Source organism: Prunus mume, linkage group LG2 (genome assembly GCF_029339155.1).
Source record: "Prunus mume cultivar Tortuosa linkage group LG2, ASM2933915v1, whole genome shotgun sequence".
NCBI lineage: Eukaryota > Viridiplantae > Streptophyta > Magnoliopsida > Rosales > Rosaceae > Prunus > Prunus mume.
Window position 1 is genome coordinate 5,450,335 of NC_142699.1, and position 24,985 is coordinate 5,475,319.

Sequence of the window (24,985 nt, forward strand, 5' to 3'; positions counted from 1 at the left end):
CAACGACCAAGATTTTGTAACCAATCATTAACATAAAATACTTATTCGAAAATCTCCCAAAAATAAAAACACATAAATCTTCTCTCCTAGATTGTCTTCTGGAAACGGCCTTTAGAGTGCATCAAAGGTTAAACAAGGACTAGCCCACCACCACACCATACAGCCCATCTACCACCGAGATTCATTAACTGCATTGAACTCTGAAATTTCGAGGGTTTTCCGGTAATTACTACTTAATCTCTCCTCAAAACTTAAAATAATGCCCCCCAGCACACCGTTATTTCAAAACATCCATTTTGATTTTGTGATTGTAGAGGGAGCATTCCTAAACAAACTGCAAGGAAATTAAGAACTCTGTATATTTTTTCAGCATAATCAAGAATCAAGACTACTTGATTTAGGGCATCAAGGGAAAATACTACTATTTTTTTTCTTTATTGGATCAAGGGCAAAGATAGAGATGGACAAACTAGAGGGCATGAGGATGCACATATTAATAATGAAAGGAAATTAATTAATTAATTAATCTTCATGGAAAGCACTGAACCTTGAATTAGGAATTAATTAATCTCTCTGGATTGGAAGTAGGGCTTTAAGAACACTTTCACTCATGGTGTAATGCCTAGCAAATTTTTTTTTTTTTGCTTTTCACGTATTGTCATGGCAACTCAATGACAATTACTATTCACACGGGTTTAATTTTATTTTTATGTATGAGATCAATAATAAATAAATAAAAATTCTATGTATGTATAAAAAAAGATTATGAATTTTTTTGGTAATTTTTCAGATTTTTTTTAATTATAAAAATTTGTACGTCATGACCTCAGAAACTCGGGTTGTCTTCATGGAGCCCATCATCTGCCCCGGCTGGATTTGTACGGTGGAGTGGGTTACTTCAACCTAAGGTCATCTCTAGTCATAGGGCTAAATGTATTCTAGGGTTAGCCTTCCAAAATATTAATTTTTTAAAGAATAGTGCAATGCTAAATTTTTCCATATCCAGTTATGCAAGGCTGCATTTTAGGGTCCTTCATATTTTATTATTTTGAGAAAAACTATGGCACAACACTCATACATTTCACAACTATGTATTGTTTAATTTAATTCAACTACTATTTAGAGACAATATTCCATCACCAATAATTTTTTATAATTTTTTTAAACAACACTTGAAAACATTTAAAAAGGTGACCACATTTATTTATTTAGTAAAAAAAAAAGAGGATAGGTTTTTTTTTTTGTTGAGAAATTCTAGGATTGCATTCATAATTCAGTCAAAAAAGCCAATTAGCCACAAGGGGCCAAAACAAACTAGCCACAAAGGGCGATTACAATAAAGCGGTCGAACAACAAAATTAAGACAATCTGGTGCGCCTCCACTAACGATCATGCAGATCGAATAAACTCTAGCATAGGCATCCAAACTAAGATTGCAAACTCAGAATAATCAAAAATAGACAAAGCTTGGAAAAACCAAGCCATAACAATACAAATAAAACTCTCACAAAGGAGAGGTGGAAAGCTCTCACAAAAGAAAAGCATAAAGAAACCGCAAAAAGATGGTGGTAGAGATCGGCGTCAAAGAAATCGCCTATGATGGTTGGAGGAAAATCAGAACAAATCACAATCGCCTATGAGAGAAAACCATTTGTCTCTGGAGAAGAGAGGGAGGAAGAGAAGAGAAAGAGGGGAGAGGAGAGGAAGAACAAGGGCCTCCTCCCCCCTCAAAGTGAAAACAACTCTATGAGGGTTTTTTGGGAGAGAGGGTTTTTTAAGAGGATAAGTTTCAATGGTCTGACCTCCAACATTCATGACTAGTAATTTTTTATAATTTTTTTAAAAATTGAGGTGACCACATTATATATATATATATATATATATATATAGCACCATATTTTTGACATAAGTTTTGACACAATTTTTGGGCCATTAGATTACTCCACTTTTAATGTTTGAGATTAAATCTGACATGACAAATAGTTTTAATGTTTTAAATAAACAATCATTAATTTTATTTTCTCTCTCATAAAAATAAAATAAAATAAATTTCTCTCTCCTCCTTTTTTTTTTTGGAAACGTAATCTTTTTTTTTTTGATACTATCCACTCTAATCTCTCTCTCTCTTTCTCACATGACAGTACTCAGTAAATTATAGACCACTTCAAAAGAAGATTCTATTCATATACCACAGTAATAATATCTGTATTGAGACTTGTTTTTGGTGTTGTCTGTATTGAATTTAGGAAGAAGAAAACAGAAACATTGTTGTCAAGCTTCTCTCTACACTCAATTTCTTATGCTTCTGGCTTCTTAAAAACTTTAGTTGGTGCTTCGTTCATACCCTTGATTGCAGCAACCAAAGAGACTCCGCCAACAAGAAAGGTTGGAAATTTCCTGCAAATGGTGAACACAATAATGATGGATGCTCGCTTACAGCAAAATAATAACACAACTCTCTTCAAAAGACCTTATAGAATGACTTGCTCTGTGTCAACTGTGCACTCTATTGATGAATATCCCAAAATAGAGTGCTTTTTCAGCTCTCTAATTTCCTTCTCCATTTGTAAAAATGTGGCATGCCATGTGTCGGTTTAAATGCATTGGATCCGACACTTTCTTAAGTGTGAACTTTGAACCAACAATTCAGTGTTCCCATTTACAAATTTTGCTCATGGTTATAGTTCGAAGACACATACAAACAATGCTCAATAGCATCTCTCCTCGAACTAATACCAATTTGAAAAAGTTGTCAAAAATCATAAGATTCAATTGCTTAACTTATTGATCGTAACATGATACAATTGATTAATGAAAAAAAAAATCTAAATCAAGAAAATTGAGTTGACTATTTGAGTCATAATTCATCAAAATTGTATTTGTCATCGTAATTCTACCCATTAAATCTGTCATTTGCAACATATGTCATCTTGGCCTTGTCCGGCTCTAACCTCTTCACTGTATCCATTACTGTCATGCTCAAACTCTTCATCACGACTTTCTTCTCGACTGTTGCATATCACCATGACTGCCACATTTAGACTTTGTGCCTTCTTCAAATACAGGTGCATAACCCTGATTTTACATGCTATTCGATTTGTTTGGCTTTTAGTTGCTTGTACTCTGTGCATCAGTTAATGAGACCTTAGATGTTGACAGAACATAATATGGGATTTGAGCATGAATAAAGCAAGATTGATTCTGAAATAAGAGATATAAAAGATGCTTACAAGCTCTTCATTTAGTTTATCCAAAGCATCATACTTGGTTTTTGAACTCAACCTCTGCAAGAACAAAATGTCACATTAGCAATAGAATTCTCAATCACCAGCAACCAGAAATAGATATTTAAGCATATCATTGAGCATACACACTAAGCTAGAAACAATATTGAAAAATATCAAAATTTACAAGCATACTAGCAGAGCCAATAGAAGCTGAAGGAAACTATTAGTCCAATAAGCAAGCATAAAATTTCTCACTTTTTGAGTTTAAAAATGAAACATAAACTAATTCATGCCCCTTGCAAATATAAGGTTAGCATGAAAATCATCAAAAACCAATCCAAAACAACAGCATAAATAACAAAAATGAAAGTACCCATAATTGAAATCACATCAAAATCATAAAATTTAACTCACAGAAGCTAAATCCAACAGATCTCAATAAATGGAATGATTCTCAACTCTAACGAGAGACAAGGCCGGCTGACTATGTTGAACATGAAAGGCCTATTTTTTCTTGTTAGAGAGAGAGAAAGAGAGAGAGAGAGAGAGAGAGAGAGAGATGAGGAAAAAAGATGGAGGTGGAGGTTTTTTTTGGTCGCGAGAGAGAGAGAGAGAGAGAGAGAGAGAGAGAGAGAGATGGGTATGCGTGAGAAAGAAGAAGAGATTAGAGTCCCAAGTAAAAAAGGATAGTATCAAAAAAAAAAGATAACGTTTCCAAAAAAAAAAAGGAGGAGAGAGAAATTTATTTTATTTTATTTTTAGGAGAGAGAAAATAAAATTAATGATTGTTTATTTAAAACATTAAAACTAGGTGACATTAAAAGTGGAGTAATCATGGCCCAAAATTTCAAAAATTGGTGCCACGGATCCGCTATATATATATAAAAGGTTGGGTTTCAATAGTTTGACCACCAATGGTCATGACCAATAATATTTTATAATTTTTTCTTAAACAACACAAATTGAAAACATTTAAAAAGCTTTTAAAAATATATCGATGACGTCAGCGCTTTTATTGTTGGTTGTTGGATATGTATTTGCACGAGATGATTTGTGCTCTTGCACTCACTTGATAATTTATCTTCTTCAAAAACATATGTATGGGACCCACATAAAATTTGGCCTAGCAAAATTAGGCTAAATGTGACCCGATAAGAGCTAAATGGCCAAATACTCCAAATTTAGTCAAAATTTTGTTTTTATTAGAGATGATTTTACATTATTTTTCTATCCGAGATCTAGCCCATAACTGAAAATTGCCTAAGGGGGCCTTTTGCCCAGGCTGGGCTTTGCGGTGAAAGTGCTCAAAAAGAGAATGCTCCCGAAGTAGAAAGCAGGCCTTAAACCCTTAAAAGAAGGGCATCTCATATTTGCTGTCCTTGGACAGAAGGGGTGTTGTTTGCGTGTCTTTTGACCATTGGGTGGACAAGCAAATTATCACACATTCGAACGAATGGTTAATGGTTTTCCTACAAACTACAAAAACATTAAAGATGAAGAGGTTCTTACCCAAGTTACCTAAATTTGTTTGGCAACCTGGATTCTGCAAGGCTAGATGTAAATTCTGGTGTAATAAGAATGCAACAAAAACCATCCGAGGTCTATACCTAAATTCTGGTGTGGTTATCTGTTTAACATGATAATTTTATTATTGCATCATCATGACTTGAGATGGAAACTCTCCCTTGTCTTTCAATAAAAAATAAAGGTTTCAGAACAATTCAAAGAACAAGAAGCTCTATATATGCTCAGATTCTAAATGAAATAGTAAATTCTAATCTACTTTGTTTGGTCTTTTTCTTCTTTTGAGATCACTTTTCCACTCAAGAGTGAAATATTACGATCAAAAGAAGAAAAATGCAGTAACACAACAACAAGACTGCATATTCAGTATTCATTACAGGAGCAAAAGGCAAAAACAAGTTAATGGATACAAAAGAGGAGATGTATACATTTCCAATCTACTAACTGTTACTCTTATAGTGGCTTATAACCTGACACAAAATTGACTTCTTCTTCTACACCAGATGCTCCAGTAGATCTCACACGACATCCTACTCCCTGGGAAAATAGAGTATTGGAGGAATGAATCAGTTAAGAAACAGGATAAACTACAGTTATACATCATAAAACAACTCTACGATAATCTAGAAAGCTTGTTAATGAGGGGGCTGCAATGTTTTTCATCTGATCATAATACTATCAAAGAAAAAATGCTTTCTAAGACTTGAAATGTACAATTCTAAGTTTAAAAGACTGTCTATATAGTTATCAACTGTTTAATCATGATTGATACATCTAGTACAAGAAACTAATCCGTGAAAAGTTATGAATGTATGAACAGGACATAAATTATGACTACTAGTTATAGAAATCATGCTGCCACAGCAGTATTCATTCACATAAGTAATCCACGGTGAGCAGTATCATTATTCTCTCGACAGTTATCCCCTTTCTCATGGAAATGATGCTTCCCCCATGGTAATAGAGGTATGGTTCAGGTAGAAAGCCAAATAAGTTCTAAACACAAAGATGATCATGAAGACAGGGGATGAGCTGATGTATATCAAAACTTGCATGATATCCAAGTATGCTTTCATTTAGGAAGGCAACTGTGAAACACATCATAACTTGCCCCTTTTCCTCTTTAAAGAATTACACAAAAACAATATTGGAATGTGACAATACTGCAACTCAAGGTAGACAAAGTGTTTGTACACCACTCTTAAGATTTGTGCAATCAATAGGACAAAGTAAATCCGAAAATCATCATTCGATTAGAATAATCAATAACACCCTGCTAAACATGACAGAAATGGGTGATTTGATCAGCCAAAGCTTGGCTCTCAAAACACTATCAGGAATGTTGTTGATTAAAATATAAAAAGTTAACATAGGAGGCACATCAGGATGCAGTCTTCGCAGGTGGGAAAAAGGGATACATCTAGGAAACAGACAATATGAGTGACAATATGAGGAGACTAAGTTCAGAGCGAGACCTTTACAATTAACATGAAGGATGAGGGATTGGAGGTAAATGGCCCCAAGATAACGTTAAATCAAAACTACAACACTTGCTAGAGATTTGCTTAATTTTGTAGAGATAAATATACCAAGTTTGAATGCCCCTTCCCCCATTGATATAAATAAATAAATAAAGGTTTTTCAGCTTCACGAAGACTCTGAACAAAACCAAGTTTTTTAGTTTGAATGCCTATCTGCTTAAGTTGGTTCACTCAAGTAAGGAAATTAAACTAGTTTCAGTCAAACTAAACCAATGCATGATCCCATCTAAGTTTGAACCATCACTACACAAGGCAGTAAAATGAGAAGAACAGAACCACATTTCATCTCTTTGCTTAAAATATTTCAATATTTGCACAAACTAACAATCTGAGTTTATGCAAATAGTTTAAAGAGAGAGAGAGAGAGAGGGACAGAAATGGGCGGAGGTCATACCACTTGATTAGCCAGCCAAAGAGAAAATGCTGCATAATGGGTACCTTCTCCAAGACCTCAGCTTTATACATCTTAAGCAACCCACTATTCACTTTGTTCCAATTAGGCACCCCACTGATATCATCCAACAAAGGCGAATGCTCCGAAAACGGACCCTTCTTCACCTTCTTAATAAACTCAATGCCCGAAATATACAAATACTCCTTGGAAAAATTCTCCACTATATCATCATTGTGAATAGACTTGGGTTTCATGTACTTGTGCCCAATCAACTGCGACGACCCAAAAATGAACGGCAAGAAATGGTAGTCGTCGAGACCCCAAACGCCGTGAGACCCCGCCGGCTCCAAGCAATACACCAACTGCAGCTTCCTCATCAAGTCCAAATACTTCACGAAAACCCGGGCCACAACGGCCGGATAATCTTCTTCTTTAATCACGCCCATTCTCGCGAGACAGTACAGCCAAGCAGCGAAGTTGGTCTCGTGCCCAGTACCATAGTCGATTCTGCTAGGGTTTCCAAAGCTATCTGTGAAATAAGGGACTATCTCGATCGTAGAAGCGTGGAGATGCTCCGGGAGGAACTGGAGCATGAGGGAGTCGCTGGTTTGGGACAAGCGCTCGTGCCAGGAGCGGAATGAAACGTTGCCGTATCGGGCGGCTTGCTTGGTGGGTGGGATTTCGTCGACCCACTGAATTAGGGTTTGGAGAATGGAGACGATGGTGGCGATCGTGGGAGATTCGTGGCATGGGTCGGAGATTTTTTTGGCGCGAATGGAATCGGAGAGAGCGGCGACGAAGCCGAGGAAGTGCTTACCGGGGAAGGAGTCGTGGAAGCGGCGGAGGTCGTCGGGGGACTGGATGATCTTGGAGGGAGCTTGGAAATGGTAGGGAGGGGAAATTTGGGGGACAGAGAGGGGTTGGGGGACAGGGCGAGGATGATGGCTTGTTGGGAATTAGGGTTCGGGGAGGTTGATGGCGGGGGCTCGGATTGGGCGGTAGTTTGGGGGAGGGGAGATGTCGGAGAAGGAGGGAGGAGGAGCGGCCATAGGGGTTGGGGCTCCGCATTTGCAGCAGGTTGGGGTGGGAACGGTGGTGGAGCGTGGGGATCCTGAGGAGCTAGGGTTTTGCAGGTAGTGATGGTGGTGGTCTTCCGTTTTGCAGGAGGTGGGCTGGTGTTGGGGTTCCATTTTTGGAGGAAATGGAGGAGCGAGGAAGCAGTGAGGTTTGGTTAATTGGCGTTATGGTGGGGAGAAGGTGATGGGCTGTGGTCTAAGTTTGGGTCTTCATGACTCACATGTTAATTATTTTTAAGCCCAATTCTAATTTTTGTCTTTGGATCAAAGCCCAATTTTAATTTCATTTCAAGTCCTATGTTACAAAATATGCAATTACCACGCAATTTCATTTAATTCAATATATTATGAACCTTAAATGTGACTTTAAGTTAGAGATCATGAATTACTACTTATCACATATCAAAGTGGCTTTGATAAATAAAATTTAATTAACATCTTTGTGATGAAACGTCCATTTGTTTTCGATTACTAAAAAAAAATTTGCATAATAATTTATAAATTATAATTTATGAAATGAACGGTTTCAATTGTAATATATGTATGGTGAAAGATTTCAGAATCTAAGTATTGTCTCATTCTCCTTCCGACTCGAGATTGTTAGTATGCTATGGAGCTGATGGGGTGAGAGTAGTTAATCTCTCCCTAAACTTTCTATTATCACTTAAATATTGTCCCATTCTTGATACATGATCTTATTCAACAATTTTTTTTTTGTTTTTATATAACACTTTTCCTGAATTAAATGTACACATTCACATTTTTCACCCCAAAAAGAAGGAATTTAAAAAAAATTCAATTATGCATAACACTACAATCTTCTAGCAACACGCACAGGTTGACGCCATTGCTCAGACGAGTGTTTTACACGTGGAGGTCTGCGGGTCCCACATCGCCGGAAGCAAGTACTTGCGTCCACGTACACCCACCGCATTGTAGCTAGCTCCCGTCGTTTTGTCCCAAACGACCTTCCCGGGGAAACCCGGGTAAGCCCCTTTCCCAAAAATACCCGTACACGCGCTCACAGCCTCTAAAGGCGCGTCTCTCGTACCCTGAAAATACCCGTTTTCAAACGGGTTCGTCACCGCTCCCGCCAAAACCGTTGCAAGACTGATCACCATTCCGTCAACCCCAACGTCGCCGTTAGGAGGAACTAACGGCGCCGTCTGCGGCCCGTAAATCGGCTGGTGAAACGGCCACGCGCACTGACCCGGACACTGGATCGCCGGGTTGCCCACCCACGCGTACGCCAGCCTGCCCGTCTTTCTCCCCGCGCCGCCAGACCCGTGGAACCCGCACCGGCTCATGCAGAACCCGTCAACCGCCACATCAGCGTCCGTGAGAACCACGTTGACCGCTGCGTTTCGACCTGTTGATGCTTTGGCTGCCAAAGCCGCGAGTTTTTGGTCCGTGAGTGTTTTCCCGAGAGAGTATGTCTGGTCGAGGATTTGATTTCCTACAGCGACGGTGCAGGGCCCTCCCCTGTACCTTTCTGTAGTCTGCCACCACGATGAGACTGAGGGTTGCGGGGTGTGGTGGGAGCTCAGAGACTGAACAAAGTCGACCAATATGGACCGTTGGATGGGGGAGAACTTGCCATACCATACGACATTGACTGTGATGTTGCCCTTAAGCAGTGGGCCTTTGTGGTACTTGAGCATAAGTGGTTGTTGTTGGACGAGAGCTGAGAGCTTGCGCATGGTGGCTGTACAAGGGCCGAGGAAGGAGGAAAGGGCAAGGAAAAATGTGACCCAGATGGCCAAATGGGAAGTAAAAGCCATTGATGAGAAGGTTAGAAGCTGTTGCTTGTGTTTAAGTGATTCAGAGAGTGATGACTGTGAGGTGTTTGTAAGAATGCTTGTAATGCGTATTTATATATAAACAGATGGGTGGAGAGAGTGAGTGATGGGCATGTTTTAAATGCAGCCGCGTGGGTTTTAAGTTTTGACTTGGTTTGATTTGGATTGGATTAATAGGCAGCACAGCACACAGGGTTTTAGTTTGCGATGAACATTGTGCACAGATCATATGATATATTTCGATGGAAAGGTTTATTAAGGGAAGGTCGGCTTGTCCTGCGAAGGTTTTGCTTTTGGTGGGTTTTGACTTTTGATATTTTTAATTTGGTAACCTTGTTTCTCTGCATCTTCCTCATGTTTATCCTCAACCATGTTGGTTAAATTCTATCACTCTAGTCATGTATATTTTATTGTAAATTAGTATTCTAGCTACCTATGGCCATAAGTAGAGAACTCACTATAATATTATGCACATCCGACTTGTGAATATTAATAGATCAAATTGGAACACAAAAGTTTGAGCATCGACAGATTACATAATTAATAAGAGCCAACATTTCGAGTAATTTTTGCATGTTTTAGGTACAGTACGTGACTAATGTACTACCTAATATAATTATTTTTTTACATATGTCCTATGTATATTGGATGGTACACCAATTACGTGGTGTACCTGGAACATACAAATATCTTTCCAAGTTTCTTGTGGGTTTGGTTGATGGAACATAGGAACAATATATATACATGATGGTGGTTTCAGTAGATATGGCAGCTAGCTATAGTGGTGATAAAGGTGGTTTTCAGTAAATCAAACTACCCAACTTAATTAGGTTGGCTCCTAAACTATGTACCTAAATTTGTTTATCAAATTTTAATGACCAAATTATGTGATGACAACACGTATTCAAACGTTGGGTCCTCATTCATTCAAACATTGGTGTTGGAAAAAAATAGGCTTTTAAAAAGGGGTTATTCTTTATCAAAATGAGACCCAAACTAGGGTAGAGGTGAAGAACCTTGGAAAACCAAAATGGGGATATAAAGTGTTTTGAATTTTGATGAACAATATATATCAAGGGTCGGAAAGTTATTCAAACTTAAGATAGTGGGGCAGGCAGTGGGTCGGTGCTAATTTGTGATATTCTGAGAGAGAGAGAGAGAGAGAGAGAGAGAGAGAGAGAGAGAGAGAGAGAGAATGTATGTCGAATTGTCAGGCACTAGACTTGTGGATGGATTGGAGACGATGCACCGCCACGGCGGGCCTGGCGTGTCCTATGTATTATATATGAATGGCTCTCTGGGCCCTGGAGTTTTAAAGAAGAAAATTGATGGGCGGCTCATGGCTGCCAAATTTGCGGCATGTGGAGCACACTTGACACTTATTATGTACTGCACTGCATATTGGTCTTTGTATGGTGCCTCCTTCGACCGCGTTGAGTGCTCTCGAAGGAATTTTGGTTGGAAGGACCTACCACCACTGACGTTCATAATAAGTTAGACAAATAATCAAGGAGAGAAGAAAGGGCATGCACTGTAATAGTATAAGAAGAATTATTATGTGCCACGATAATTCTATGTGACATGTTTGTTGATAGTCATTATTGTTACGAACCCAGCTACAGAAATTATGCATATAGCTCAATCAAGTTTTTCCACTCTTGCCTACTTTCTATTTTAACAAACACCCAAAGTTTATTCGTACCCATCATCGTATGAATATGACGAGAATTACTTTAGCCATTTGGTCATATTCTATCTCATACAACTCTTTTAAGCTTGAGACATTATACGGTTCTGAAAAATTACTTCCAATTAAGAAATTATGTTTAAATTACGCTAAATTACAAGGGTATATCAAATTTCAGTGAAATTATGAATACACTGTTTTAACGAACATGACTTGACTCATTGAAAGATGATCAAAACTTCAGCAAAAGCATGAACACATTGTCGTAACCAACTTTATTATTATTTACATACTCACCAAAACATAATAATGTTTTTACAGATTTACAAATATATATATATATATGTATATGTATTGTTTAATGTGTATAATTGATATTCATTTTCTTTTTTTCTTTTTTTTAATTATAAAGAATATGATGTTAAATGCGGCTTTTTTTTCTGAATACATCACAGATTGTCAAGTAAAACTGAAAGGGAAACAAAATAATAGATTTTCATTATTGTAAATGTGATACAAAAAGAATAAAAAATATATGTATGTTACAAAGTTCATCCCCCTAACAATTATACTTCTCTACATAATGTATACTCCTAATATTTCCGAATGTCACATAAACCATTGTTATCTCCTCTAAGAACTCTTCAGCACTCTCATATCTCAAACCAGAGTTAGAACAAGTTGAGGTTGAAGGGTCAAACAGAGCAGGAAGCAAGAACTTCTTCCCATTAGAACCATGAGCATTGTAGCTAGCACCGGTTGTGGGGTCCACCAAGAGGTTTCCAGCATAACCAGGATAAGCGCCTTTCCCATAAACCCCAGGGCAAGCAGAAGCAGCCTCCAATGGAGCCTCTTTGGGACCTTGGTAGTAGCCATTTCCAAATGGATTGGTCACAGTCCCAGCCAAAAGGCTAGCCAGGTTGATGACCATGCCGTCTAGGCCCACATCGTTGTTGGGGGCCACCAGTGGAGGGCCCTGGGGCCCATAGATGGGCTGGTGGAATGGCCAGGCACATTGGCCAGGGCATTGGGTCTCGGAGTTTCCCACCCAAATGTAAGTAAACTTCTGGGTTTTGCCCCTAATGTGGCTGGAGCTAGAGGAAGAGCTATGGCTTCCACATTTGCTCATGCAAAACCCATCAACCAAAACATCAGATGAGGTCAAAACTACGTTGATTGCATAATTCTGGGCACCCTTTGCGGCCAATTGCTGGATTTGACGAGCAGTGAGGGATTTTCCCAGAGAGTACTTGTCATCCAAGATTTGGGTGCCCAAAGAGAGGGAAGGAGAATATTGTTTCTTGGAACTCAAGAGGTGGTAGTATTTCTCTATGGACTTCCACCACGTGGCAACAGATGGTTGGCCTGAGGTGGGTTTGGATTGGGGAGGAGAAGCAAGGGAGGTGATGAAATCAGAGATGATTGCACGCTGGGAGGGTTTGAAGTTGCCGTACCAGATCAAGTTGATGGAGAATTTGCCAGAGAGGAGGGGGCCATTGTGGTACTGAAATTGCAAAGAGGGTTGCTGGGTTTGGTCAGAAGAGTCTCAGAAAGGCTCCGAACTGCCGAGCCAAAATGGAACAGAGAGATCAGAAGCACTAATTTCAGAAAAGCAGACATGGTTTCGTGTAAAAACAAAAGTGACCAATTTGAAACGAAGCTCAAAGTTTTTGTGGGTTTGGATTGAATTGGAGAATGGAGAAGGAAATTTGTGTATATATAGTGGTCAGAAGTTGGGGGGAAGAAAGTGCATGGAAGGAGGTAAAAGGGTTGAAACTTCAGCACATAAAGTGGGAGAGTGAGAGGCCAGCAGGACAACGCGTTGCAAATTTCAAGTGGGTGAAGGGTGGGTTTGGATGGATGGAAAGAATTTGAAGACTTGCTATCAGATGACAGGTTTGAGCCAGCCAGCGATGTGAATAGGGACAAAATAAAAGACAGCCCAAGGAGTTATGGGGGATGAAAACGACAGAGTTTTGGGCTCACTCTCTCATGACTGTCAGGATTTACTTTTTTGAGGAAGAGGAGGACAAAAACGCGTTTGCTCTTAAGACTTTATGTGGCGAAGGGTGTGACTAATTATTGATATTTTTGTCATGCAAGAGTGAATGTGAAGTTGATTACTATTATTGGCGTACATTGTGGTGCAGGGCATTGCCATAGTTTTTAATGGATGTTAAAATAGATCTAGCATGTTCTCCCCCACCTTTAATAAGAAAAATCAAGGGACAAAAACAAAAACAGAATGAAGGAAACATATGCCATTTGGGAAGTGAAGTACGAATTTTATTTTCAAGTAGGGAAAACGGGACATGCGAAATCAGAACATGTTTTAACATTAAAAAGAAATATATCACTGAATTCAGAGTTAAATAATACGCCTTCAACAAATTTAATTACGGTTTGAAATTTTGGGTTTTTGTTGTTGTTGTGATTAATTCATCTAGTTGCATATATTAAATCAATTAGTCAACTTGACGCTTTTCCATTAAACAAAATTAAAATTATATGTTAGTTATACAAGGTAAGAGCAATTTTCCCTATTTATGTTTGTGTGGAAGAAAAGTTGTTATACAGTGGCTAATTTTTGACCAAAAACAAAAAGACAGTGAGCGACTTTTTGTCCCTCGCATACTCTATGGGCTGTCTCGTCTGTCCCACTCCTAATTTACACAGCTGGCTCATCCCTGTCATCTGCTAAGTCTTTAGATTCGGTCCCAAGCCAGACCTAAACCAGTCTCACACACACCCAATTTGAACCTCTTTCTCTGCTATATAAATACACCCTCTCCCACTCCTCTCATCTCACACCAAAATCACAATCCCTCTCAGCTTCACAGCCTCTCCCAAATCCCATTCTGAATCTTTGTATCAATCTCTTTGTTTTTCAAAAATCCCAGAAGGAAAATGGCAGTTTTGGTTTCTTCTTCTTCTCTTTTGAAACTCTTTCTTGTTGCCTCTTTGATCCAAGTCTCTTTGGGTTCTAGCAGATTTTTCCAAGTCTCCTTGGCAACAAGGAGGCTCAGTGAGCTTGTCCAAGACCAAACCCAGCTCTTGAAATACCACAATGGCCCTCTTCTTTCTGGAAAAATAGCCATCAACCTCATTTGGTATGGCAACTTCAAGCCTTCCCAGAAAGCCATCATCTCAGATTTCATCACCTCCTTGTCTTCCTCTTCACCCTCCAAAACCACCCCACCATCCGTCGCCACGTGGTGGAAAACCACTGAAAAATACTACCACCTCAGCTCCAACAAGAAGGCCTCTCTCTCCCTCTCTCTGGGAAGACAGATTCTTGATGAAAAATACTCCCTTGGTAAATCCCTCACAACCAAACAGATTGTGCAATTGGCCTCAAAGGGTGACCAGAAAAACGCCATCAACGTCGTTTTGACGTCTGCCGACGTGGCTGTCGATGGGTTCTGTATGAACAGATGCGGGACCCACGGGTCTGCTTTGGGCTCCACCAAAACTGGTCTCATAAAGGGCAGCAAGCGTTCCAAGTTTGCTTACATTTGGGTTGGAAACTCAGAGACCCAGTGCCCAGGGCAATGCGCCTGGCCATTCCACCAGCCCATCTATGGTCCCCAGAGCCCACCACTGGTGGCGCCCAACAACGACGTGGGCCTAGACGGCATGGTCATCAACCTGGCTAGCCTCTTGGCCGGGACTGCAACCAACCCCTTTGGAAATGGCTACTTCCAGGGCCCAGCTGAGGTTCCATTGGAGGCTGCTTCAGCTTGCCCTGGGATTTATGGGAAAGGGGCTTATCCTGGTTATGCTGGGGACTTGTTGCAGGAGCCCTCGACTGGTGCAAGCTACAATGCCAATGGTGCTAATGGAAGAAAGTACTTGCTTCCAGCTCTCTACGACCCTGCTACTTCATCTTGTTCTACTTTGGTTTAGTAGCTGCAGAGATAATTAATATTTATACGATTATGTAGGAGTTAGATATATTCATTGAATTGTTGATTAAATTGTTGGGTTATGAGGATTATAATAATATAATAGCAGATTGCTTCGATTTGCATTAATTTCCACGAGTATTTTCAAATTTTCATCTTTTATATAAGCGAAATACAAAAATTTACTTTGTAATATTAACTGCGCTTAATCACATGAACTACAAATTCGGTTAATGGGTATTATAGACTTCCAAGTGTCACCACTTTCTTGTTAATTGAGCTAACTTCGCTTTTCAAACTTCAAAGCTCCCAACGGACTTTTTTACTGGTTATAAGTTTGAGAATATGTAGGCATGCCAAGAAACCGACCATTTGGGTATAATATTCTACAGAAAAGAGGAGGCAATTTATTTTGGCATCTGAATTTACAATTCCCGTTCATACACTCTGGACTGAATTTTGCAAATAAATATACATAATCTTTGTCCTTTTGTGAACTAGGGACAAAGCAAAGGCATCTGTTTGCTCTTCACCATCTTAATTTATGTCTGCCATCACTTTGGACATCCCTTTACTATTATTATTCAAGGCTTGGCAGCTAGCCCTTTTCTTTTTGCTTGAAGGGGAGCTAGCATTGGTTGAGGATTGTATGTTCTTTGTGAAACAACAAAAAATAGGGTTAATGACAGTTTAGTATTTTATAGTTGGTCTCTATCTTTTCAATTTTTACAATTATATACTCATGTCTTTTAAATTTGTTACAATATAGTTTCATCGTTAATGTTCCATCAAATCTCTATGTGCTCTCCCTCTGTATTTTCTTCTACCCCCCAATAACCCATGCCTATTGATAATGCTATCGATAATGTTATGATTGACATTGTTGCTAATAGAACGTGCTGACGTGTTATCGATTCATTTTCGACAATATCATTGTCTTCGTCCTTAATAAAGAACACCAAAGAGTCTTTGTACAATACACCATGACGAATCTTAGCTATCTACTTGAGTTTTTAAATTCTTCAAAATTACTAGCATTGACAATGACTAATGGTAACTGCTAAAATATGAAAACTATGAGAGAATATTTGTTTGTGGGAATTTTCTGTGTATTCTTCTTCTTGTAGGAGGTCATATTTATAATACAACGAAACCTGAATGAGTAAGTAAATAATAAATTCCTAAATCTATTTACAATAGGAAATCAAGAATTAAAATAAATCAATTATAATTATAATAGGAATTCTTGGTGTGTAAGGAAAGTAAGTCAATATCCACAAGTAACGAACACTCCCCCTCACATTGGTGCATAGATGTCGCCAATGCTCAACTGATCCAGTGAATTGTGGAATGCTTTACTGGAAATCGTCTTTGTCAAAATATCCGCCAATTGATCCTCGGATTTCACAAAAGGAAACTGAAACACTTTAGCCTCAAGCTTATGTTTGATGAAGTGTCGATCCACCTCAACATGTTTAGTATGATTATGCTGAACCGGATTCTGTGCAATGGCTATAGCAACCTTGTTGTCACAAAAGAGATTCATTGTAGATATAGGTTTATACCAAAGTTGAGTAAGCAACTTTCTTAACCAAAGAAGTTCACAAATCCCTTTAGTCATGCCTCACGAACTCGCTTTGGATAAAGCTACTACATTCTGTTTCTTGCTCTCTATGTCACCAAATTACCTCCCATGAATGTGAAGTGATATGGATTTTCTATCTGTTACATTACCTGCCTAATCTGCATTTGAATAACCATCAATATTTAGATAACCATGCTTTGAGAACATAAGTCATTTTCCAGGTGCAGACTTCAAATATCTAAGTATCCGAAGAACTACATTCATGTGGTCTTCACTTGGAGAGTGCATAAATTAACTGACAACGCTCATTGCATAAGCAATGTCTGGTCGAGTATGTGACAAATAGATCAATCTTCCCACTAACCTTTGGTATCTTTCTTTGTTAGTTGGAACTTGATTAAGATATTCTCCAAAATGATGATTCTGAACAATAGGAGTGTCCGCAGGTTTGCAATATAGCATTCTTGTGTCTGTCAACAAGTGCAAGACATATTTCCTTTGAGAGAGAAATATGTCTTGCTGCGATCGAGCCACCTCAATTCCCAAGAAATACTTGAGTCCACCTAGATCTTCATCTCAAACTCTGTAGCCAGATAGTCTTGTAGCTGTGATATTTCATGTTTATCATTCCCAATAATAATCATATCATCAACATAAATTATTAATGTTGTTACCTTCCTTTTCCGATGTTTTCAAGAACAGAGTATGATCGGAGTTGCACTGTTTGAAACCATTGTTCTTCATTGCCATGGTGAACCGTCCAAACCATGCACATGGTGACTATTTCAACCCATACAATGATTTTCGTAACCTGCAAACTGTTCAAGTCTGAGTAGACCAGGAGGAATGTCCATGTACACTTTCTCCGTGAGTTCGCCATATAGAAAAGCATTCTTTACATCAAACTGGTGTAGTGGCCAATCTAAATTAGCTGCAAGGGATAATAAGACTATGACGGTGTTTAACTTTGCAACTGGAGCAAAGGTTTCTTCATAGTCTATACCATAGATCTGTGTGTACCATTTTACCACAAGTTTTGCCTTGTATCGCTCGATAATCCTATATGTATTGTGTTTTATAGTAAACACCATCTACATCCGATAGTCTTTTTTCCTCGTGGTATAGTCTCCAATGTCCAAGTTTGATTTTTCTCAAGAGCTTTCATCTCCTCTTTTATAGCTTGGACCCACTTAGGATCTTTCAATGCTTCAGAGACCTTAGTTGGAATATGGATAGCAGACAACTGATGCACAAAAGCCTTGAGTGGTTCAGACAATTTCTCAGTGGATACATGATTTGCAATTGGATACTTGGATGTCTTGCCAATATCAGATGAATAGCGGTTTGGTGGCTTTCCACGATTTTGCCTGAAAGGTAATTGATATCCAATAGTTTTATCCTCTAAATGCACAAGTCTAGTAGGAGTAGTTACCTCAAGGATATTCTCAGGAGATTGGTCTGTTGGTACTGTTGAGTTAGAGGGGGGTCTTCATCTTGTTGTTCTGTATTGTCTGTAGGTGTGAGACTTGGATCAGAAATATCTTCGTATGGATCAGGATGGGTCAGGTAATTGATCGCTATGAATATGCGATTGGTCGCTTTTCGGCATAGAGTAATCTTGTGCTCCAAACTCGGGATAATCAATCATTTCTGTACATAGGAGAACTTCTTCGTTTTCCAAGTTGCTCTAATTCTGCTCTTCACTTCGTATCTCCCCTGAAGCGTAGAATTGGATGATGGGTTATGGAAGAACATATTCCAAAAAGGTCACATCCAAAGTGACATAGTCAGGTAGGAGGGTGATAACAACAGTAGCCTTTCGATGAGTGGAATAACCCACAAAAACACAATGAAGCGCACAGGGATCAAGTTTGCTACGTTGATTTTTGTGGAGATGAACAAAAGCCACACATCCAAAGATTCGGGTGTGAGTACCAAAACAGAGGCAGAGGTCGTGTTGCGCAAGCACCTGTAAGGGAGTTTTAAAGGTCAATACACCAGAAGGCATGAAGTTGATTAGGTGAACTGCAGTGACAATAGCATCATCCCAGTGATGGCGAAGAACATGAGTGCCAATCAGAAGTGCTCGGATGGTTTCAAGAAGATGTCGATTCTTTCGTTCAGCAACACCATTTTGTTGCGGTGTCTGAGGACAAGTCGTCTCATTGATAATTCCATGTTATTTTAAGTAAGTCTAAAAGTCATGATTGACAAATTCTCCACCATTGTCGGAGCGAAGAATCTAAATTTGAGCATTAAACTGAGTTTTCATCTGTTTGTGGAATTACTAAAAACGGAAAACACTTCGTTTTTATTCTTCAGATAAAGTCATGTCATTCGTGTATAATTATCTATGAACGTGACAAACCATCGAACACCAGAAAGAGCAGTGATAGGTGAAGGTCCCCAGACATCAGAGTGAATTAACGTAAATGGAGTAGTACACTTGTTCGTACTCAACGAGTAGGGCACACGGATGACTCTTGGCCAAAATACAAGTATCACATGTGAAGTCAGAGTCCTTGAAACATGGTATAAGATGCTTCATATAACTAAAAGACGGATGTCCCAATCGACGATGCCACAACCAGATTTGCTTTTGTTTGCTATCAAATGGATGCATCACACTGTTAGCCATGTCAGGACTGAAGTCATCGACATAATATAGCCCCCCTCTCTTAGTACAACGACCAAGAATCTCCTTAGTGTGAATATCCTAAAACAAACAAAAACTGGGTAAATGAGTACACAATAATTCAATTGTTCAGTAAGCTGACTAATGGACAACAATTTAATGCATAAAGATGGAACAAGTAAAGTATTAGACAGTGTGAGAGAGGATAAGAGTGCAATAGTGCCGCCCCTGTCACAGGATAAGTAACTTCATTGGCATTTGCAATACAGGTTCGTCGAGGTTGTGTAGTATTTAGAAAATCATCAGGATCAAACATCATATGATCAGTTGCACCGGAATCAATTATCCAACTCATGGAATCAATCTTAGCGAAAGTATGGAATCCATAACCAGTACCATTACTGGTTGTATTGCGTTGTCCTTGATCTTTAAGAGTAGCCCACCAATCGGGATAGCCATGCAATTTAAAACAAGTCTCACAAGTGTGTCTCAAATTACCACAATATTCATAATCTGGTCCATGTGTCGAGGTCGTTAGTCGAGAAGTCATAATCTGTGCAGCGGAAGATATATAGGATACAAGTTTAGTAGGAATTCGGATCGAGATCTGAGCTGAGTCGAGGTTTGGGTCGGAGTCGAAGTCGGGATCGAGTGTCGAATCAAAGACAAATTCGGAGTCGGGGTCGAGGTGGAGTCATCATTGGAGTGGGGGTCGAGGTCGTTGTTGGAGTCGGAGTCGGAGTCGAGGTCGTCGTCGGGGTCGTCAAAAGAGGATCCTGATTCAGGATTAGATTCGGGGCCAAAGTTTGCATCTGTAGGAGCTGAGTCATCTGGGCACTCAACTCGGCTATGGTTGGTTGAGAAGGAGAGAAGACTTTGTGGTGCTACCTCCATGAGGAATGAAAAATCACAAACCCCTATAGCGGTGGCGGGGGTGTGAAACTAGAGTCAGCAATTCCAAGATCGCCGCTCTAATACCATGCTAAAATATGAAAACTATGAAAGAATATTTGTTTGTGGGAATTTTTTGTATATTCTTCTTGTAAGAGGTCACATTTATAATACAACGAAACTTGAATGAGCAAGTAAATAATAAATTCTAAATCTATTTACGATAGAAAATCAAAAATTAAAGTAAATCAATTATAATTATAATAGAAATTCTTGGTATGTAAAAAAAGTAAGTCAATATCCACAAATCACGCCAACAATAACTGCCAACCCATTTGATCACTAGCGAAGGGATTTATTTCAAAGTAGGGACATAAAGCAGGTGAAGTGCAATAATATAAGATAGATAAAGTCAACATATAACTGTAGAGGGTTCCTTAGCTCTGTCCTCAATCTATAAACAAAAAACAAAGGATCTTGTTTGACAATTAACTATTCAAATTGTGCAAAGATCGTGTTTATATAAGTGCAGACCGCTTCTGTACATAAAATATGCACACACAAAGGAACTTGGGTGTTACAAGTAGGGATCAAATGCCACAGTTTTTCTTCTTACCTTATAAAGAACAAAAAAACCTAATTAAGAATTTGGTCTTATTTCAACTGGTAAATTTCGTTATTGGCCCCAAAAACTGGTAACTTTTGTTTTTTGTTTTTGTTTTTTTAAAAATAGATGCGATAATAAACTAATCTAAATTACTATGAGGTGAATTCAAACTCGGATGAATGGGAATACCTCCGCTCTAGCAACTTTGATCAAGGCCATCTAGGATCTAACTTTTGCTTTTGTTCTACCAGATACTACTAATTACTACTAATCTTGATTTAAATAAAGGCAAGCTCAAATAACAAGAATTCAAGGGACAAAGTTTTATGATGCAAATCAGAACAATTTGCTTTTTATATAATTATAACCCGCATAACAAAAGAAATTACAACAAATCAATGAATATATCTACTCCTAATCACGCGTATACATTTCCGTCTACTAAAAGTTCACAAACCCCACAGAAGATTTAAACCAAAGTTGAGCAAGATGAAGTTGCAGGGTCATATAGAGCAGGAAGCAAGTACTTTCTTCCATTAGCGCCATTGGCATTGTAGCTTGCGCCAGTCGAGGGCTCCTGCAACAAGTTCCCAGCATAACCAGGATAAGCCCCCTTCCCATAAACCCCAGGGCAAGCTGAAGCAGCCTCCAATGGCGCCTCAGCTGGGCCCTGGAAGTAGCCGTTACCAAAAGGGTTGGTTGCTGTCCCGGCCAGGAGGCTAGCCAGGTTGATGACCATCCCATCTAGGCCCACGTCGTTGTTGGGGGCCACCAGTGGTGGGCTCTGGGGACCATAGATGGGCTGGTGGAATGGCCAGGCGCATTGCCCTGGGCACTGTGTCTCTGAGTTTCCAACCCAAATGTAAGCAAACTTGGAACGCTTGCTGCCCTTATGAGACCAGTTTTGGTGGAGCCCAAAGCAGACCCGTGGGTCCCGCATCGGTTCATACAGAACCCATCAACAGTCACGTCGGCAGACGTCAAAACGACGTTGATAGCATTTTTCTGGTCACCCTTTGAGGCCAATTGCACAATCTGTTTGGTGGTCAGGGATTTCCCAAGGGAGTATTTTTCATCAAGAATCTGTCTTCCCAAAGAGAGGGAGAGAGAGGTCTTCTTGTTAGAGCTGAGGTGGTAGTATTTTTCAGTGGTTTTCCACCACGTGGCGACGGATGGTGGGGTGGTTTTTGGGGGTGAAGATGAAGACAAGGAGGTGATAAAGTCTGAGATGATGGCTTTCTGGGAAGGCTTGAAGTTGCCATACCAAACGAGGTTGATGGCTATTTTGCCAGAAAGAAGAGGGCCATTGTGGTATTTCAAGAGCTGGGTTTGGCCTTGGACAAGCTCACTGAGCTTCCTTGTTGCCAAGGAGACTTGGAAAAATCTGCTAGAACCCAAAGAGACTTGGATCAAAGAAGCAACGAGAAAGAGTTTCAAAAGAGAAGAGGAAGAACCCAAAACTGCCATTTTCCTTTTGGGGGTTTTTCAGGAACAAAATAGATGGGTTTTTGGTTTCCAAGCTGAGAGGGCTTGTGATTTTTGGTGTGGAATGAGAGTGGGGTGAAAGGGTATTTATATAGCTGAGGAAAAGGTTCAAAATAAGGGTTAATTGAATGTGGGAAGGGGTTAGGAAAGAGAAAGAGGAGAGAGAAAGAGAAAGAGAGATATGGGTTGCTTGCTTGCTTCCCATTCACGACTTGCGGACTGTGGCCAGTAAGAAAAAAGTGACCAAACGGTACTCCAAGCGCGTTTCTTTATTTCGAAACGATTAACTCATACCTGCTCTCGGCTCCCCACTCACGCTCCCACCATGCATTTTGTTTCCACGCTCCAACCACAAATATCAATCAATACCCTTTCCTCTTTTATTTCCTTTTTCTAATAAAAAAAATACAAGTACACAACTGAAAAGAACCAAACAAAACATCCTTTCCTTTTATAAACATGTGAGAGAAATTTAGAATTAAAATAGCATTTGGATACTGTGAGGGGGTTTGTATTGTACAATTATTCCTTCCACTTTCACGACAAAAAGGTGATCTTAATTTTATAAATGAAATATATTTAATATAATAATGTAACCCTATATCAATTGTATTTATTTTCTTCATGTGACAATGTAAAGTCATTTTGCTTATAATCTCGATAAAATTTACTTTGCACCCGAGAGCATATGATGAATGCTGTAGACATGTGACGATACATCTAAATGACAATTTCTTTTAAAATACGTGAAATTTTACTTAATTAAACAAGTTTATATGGATCATGCAAGCAAATCACAATTAAAACAAACTGTTATTTTTACTAAAGTAATTGTCAAAATTATTATTGTAATTTGAATTTGTGGAGGTGAATGAGCAAAAAGCATAGAGAGTGAGAGTAGAGATTTGTCCTCATTCCAGAAAGAAAACGTGTGTTACAGCCAATGCCTAAATGGATATTAATTATGGGTAGGGCAGGGTGAGGCAGAGCCAAAGGCACAGGCAAAGGCATCCTTTGTGGAAGTAAGTGAAACCTTTTTCCTCCAGCTACAAGACAAAAAAGCATTACAGCTTAGCTACAGATCACAAAACCACCGGAATTGACCAAACCGCCCTTCATTAAACCCCCGCGCATCCCATTATTCGGCGGGCAATACCGTCAACTCACTATCGAAGATAGACGTTGCGTTTACAGGCTGGCTTGTGGGCAGAAAAAATGAATGTCTATCGGGAAGCGTGGACTGAGCCAACTGGCAGTCATCTGGTATCCGATGTGGGACGATCACGTGAGGGCACGCGCACTGTAAGTCCCCGCGTCACAGTGTCGCAGTCTCTCCGCTCACACAGAGCTCGTGAGTGATTGGTGGTGAGCTGGAACCGGGAGGGAAGGCGAATCTTACTTATAATCATTTAATTATAACTAATTAAGGTTAATTAAATGATGTGGATGTAAATTTGAAAAGTCCTTGAGGCGCCAGCTGGATCAAGCTAAGTACACGTAACAGCTTGCAAGTCTAAAAACCTGCTGGGCTGATGGGTTCATAGGTGGAAGGTTTTCACCTAATCTTTTTATGACCAATAAATCCAGAGGAAGGAATTTATATCATCTGACACGTCATTATTTCCATGTGTATATTAAATTGTTTTATTATTGTTTTTAATTTTTAATTGGCTCTTCATAACTTAAGTCTTGAAGGATCTTATCTTCCATTTAGGGAAATGCATTAAATTTGACGTCATCTTTCATGCATGTAAGAAGTAATTAAAGTGGTGGTGATTTATGAATAAACCTTTCAATTTTTTATTTTTGTGTGTGTGGCTAAAAGTCATTTTTTGTCCATGTAGTTTACTTCTTTGTCACTTCTTGTTTTTGTAGTTTCAATTTAGTGAAAAATATATAAACTATAAGGATCAAAAGTAACTTTTGAACTTTTAAAAAATACAAGCGGATAGTGTTTTTTTTTTTTTTTGGTCTAAGATATGAGAAATATGAGAAACATTTATATGAAACGAGAATAACACTATTTTATTATCTTCGACCAATCACAACATGTCACATATGATAAATTTTTCACGTGGCAATCTGTGATTGGTTGATGATAACAAAATAGTAATATCACCGTTTCATATAAGTTTTTATGCTAAACTACAAGGAAATGAAAGGTTTTTCACACACACACACACTACCAAAGTGCTATAATGATTCAAATTTGAGACACTGATCTACAACCCCTTCAAGCCACCTTTTTTTTTGTTGTTGTTGGACAATTTCAAACTACTTTAATCAAACGAAAATTGATTTTTTTTTTTAAATTCCAAAAATTGATAATGTGATGCATGCCACTTATGACTTTTTAACGGCGGTTAAGTTTCTTTGAGGTACATTTTACTGTTCACCAGTCTGTATGAGTTGTTGTTGCAAGGATCACTTTTCCTGTATATTAGGGGCTATAGGATTTTGCTAAGACACCTCTGGTCTATTGTTTTGGTTCATAATGTCTCCTAATGATATTGATGCAATTGATGTGAGAACCAATACCCATAAAACCCAAACAAAAAAAACATCAAAATTACTTGAGGTAATTGTGAGTTTAGTCTAAGTTCATGTTTAAAGTTTGGTTACAACATTC

The 24,985-nt window shown here is 38.9% G+C and overlaps 3 protein-coding genes and 2 pseudogenes across 4 annotated transcripts; 1 reads left to right on the plus strand and 4 right to left on the minus strand.

Moving 5' to 3' along the window:
- Positions 1-5,090: 5,090 nt before the first annotated feature.
- LOC103319554 (phosphotyrosyl phosphatase activator (PTPA) family protein) lies at positions 5,091-7,926 on the minus strand. Its single transcript, XM_008221105.2, is given in 4 exon segments — positions 5,091-5,288; positions 6,687-7,620; positions 7,623-7,654; positions 7,656-7,926. Coding segments are annotated over 4 exon segments (1,194 nt in total). The 5' UTR covers positions 7,877-7,926; the 3' UTR covers positions 5,091-5,281.
- A 459-nt stretch (positions 7,927-8,385) lies between these two features.
- Positions 8,386-9,600, minus strand: LOC148919477 (protein EXORDIUM-like 2 pseudogene; annotated as a pseudogene). The gene has a single exon (XR_016124759.1). The product of XR_016124759.1 is annotated as a protein EXORDIUM-like 2 pseudogene (transcript).
- Positions 9,601-11,725: 2,125 nt separating this feature from the next.
- LOC103319553 (protein PHOSPHATE-INDUCED 1-like) lies at positions 11,726-12,943 on the minus strand (annotated as a pseudogene).
- Positions 12,944-14,047: 1,104 nt separating this feature from the next.
- Positions 14,048-15,282, plus strand: LOC103319552 (protein PHOSPHATE-INDUCED 1-like). Its single transcript, XM_008221103.3, has one exon. The coding sequence runs from the start codon at positions 14,156-14,158 to the stop codon at positions 15,152-15,154; it is 999 nt and encodes a 332-aa protein (XP_008219325.2). The 5' UTR covers positions 14,048-14,155; the 3' UTR covers positions 15,155-15,282.
- Positions 15,283-21,193: 5,911 nt separating this feature from the next.
- Positions 21,194-22,429, minus strand: LOC103319550 (protein EXORDIUM-like). The gene is given in 2 exon segments (XM_008221102.3): positions 21,194-21,768; positions 21,771-22,429. Coding segments are annotated over 2 exon segments (996 nt in total). The 5' UTR covers positions 22,339-22,429; the 3' UTR covers positions 21,194-21,340.
- Positions 22,430-24,985: the final 2,556 nt, after the last annotated feature.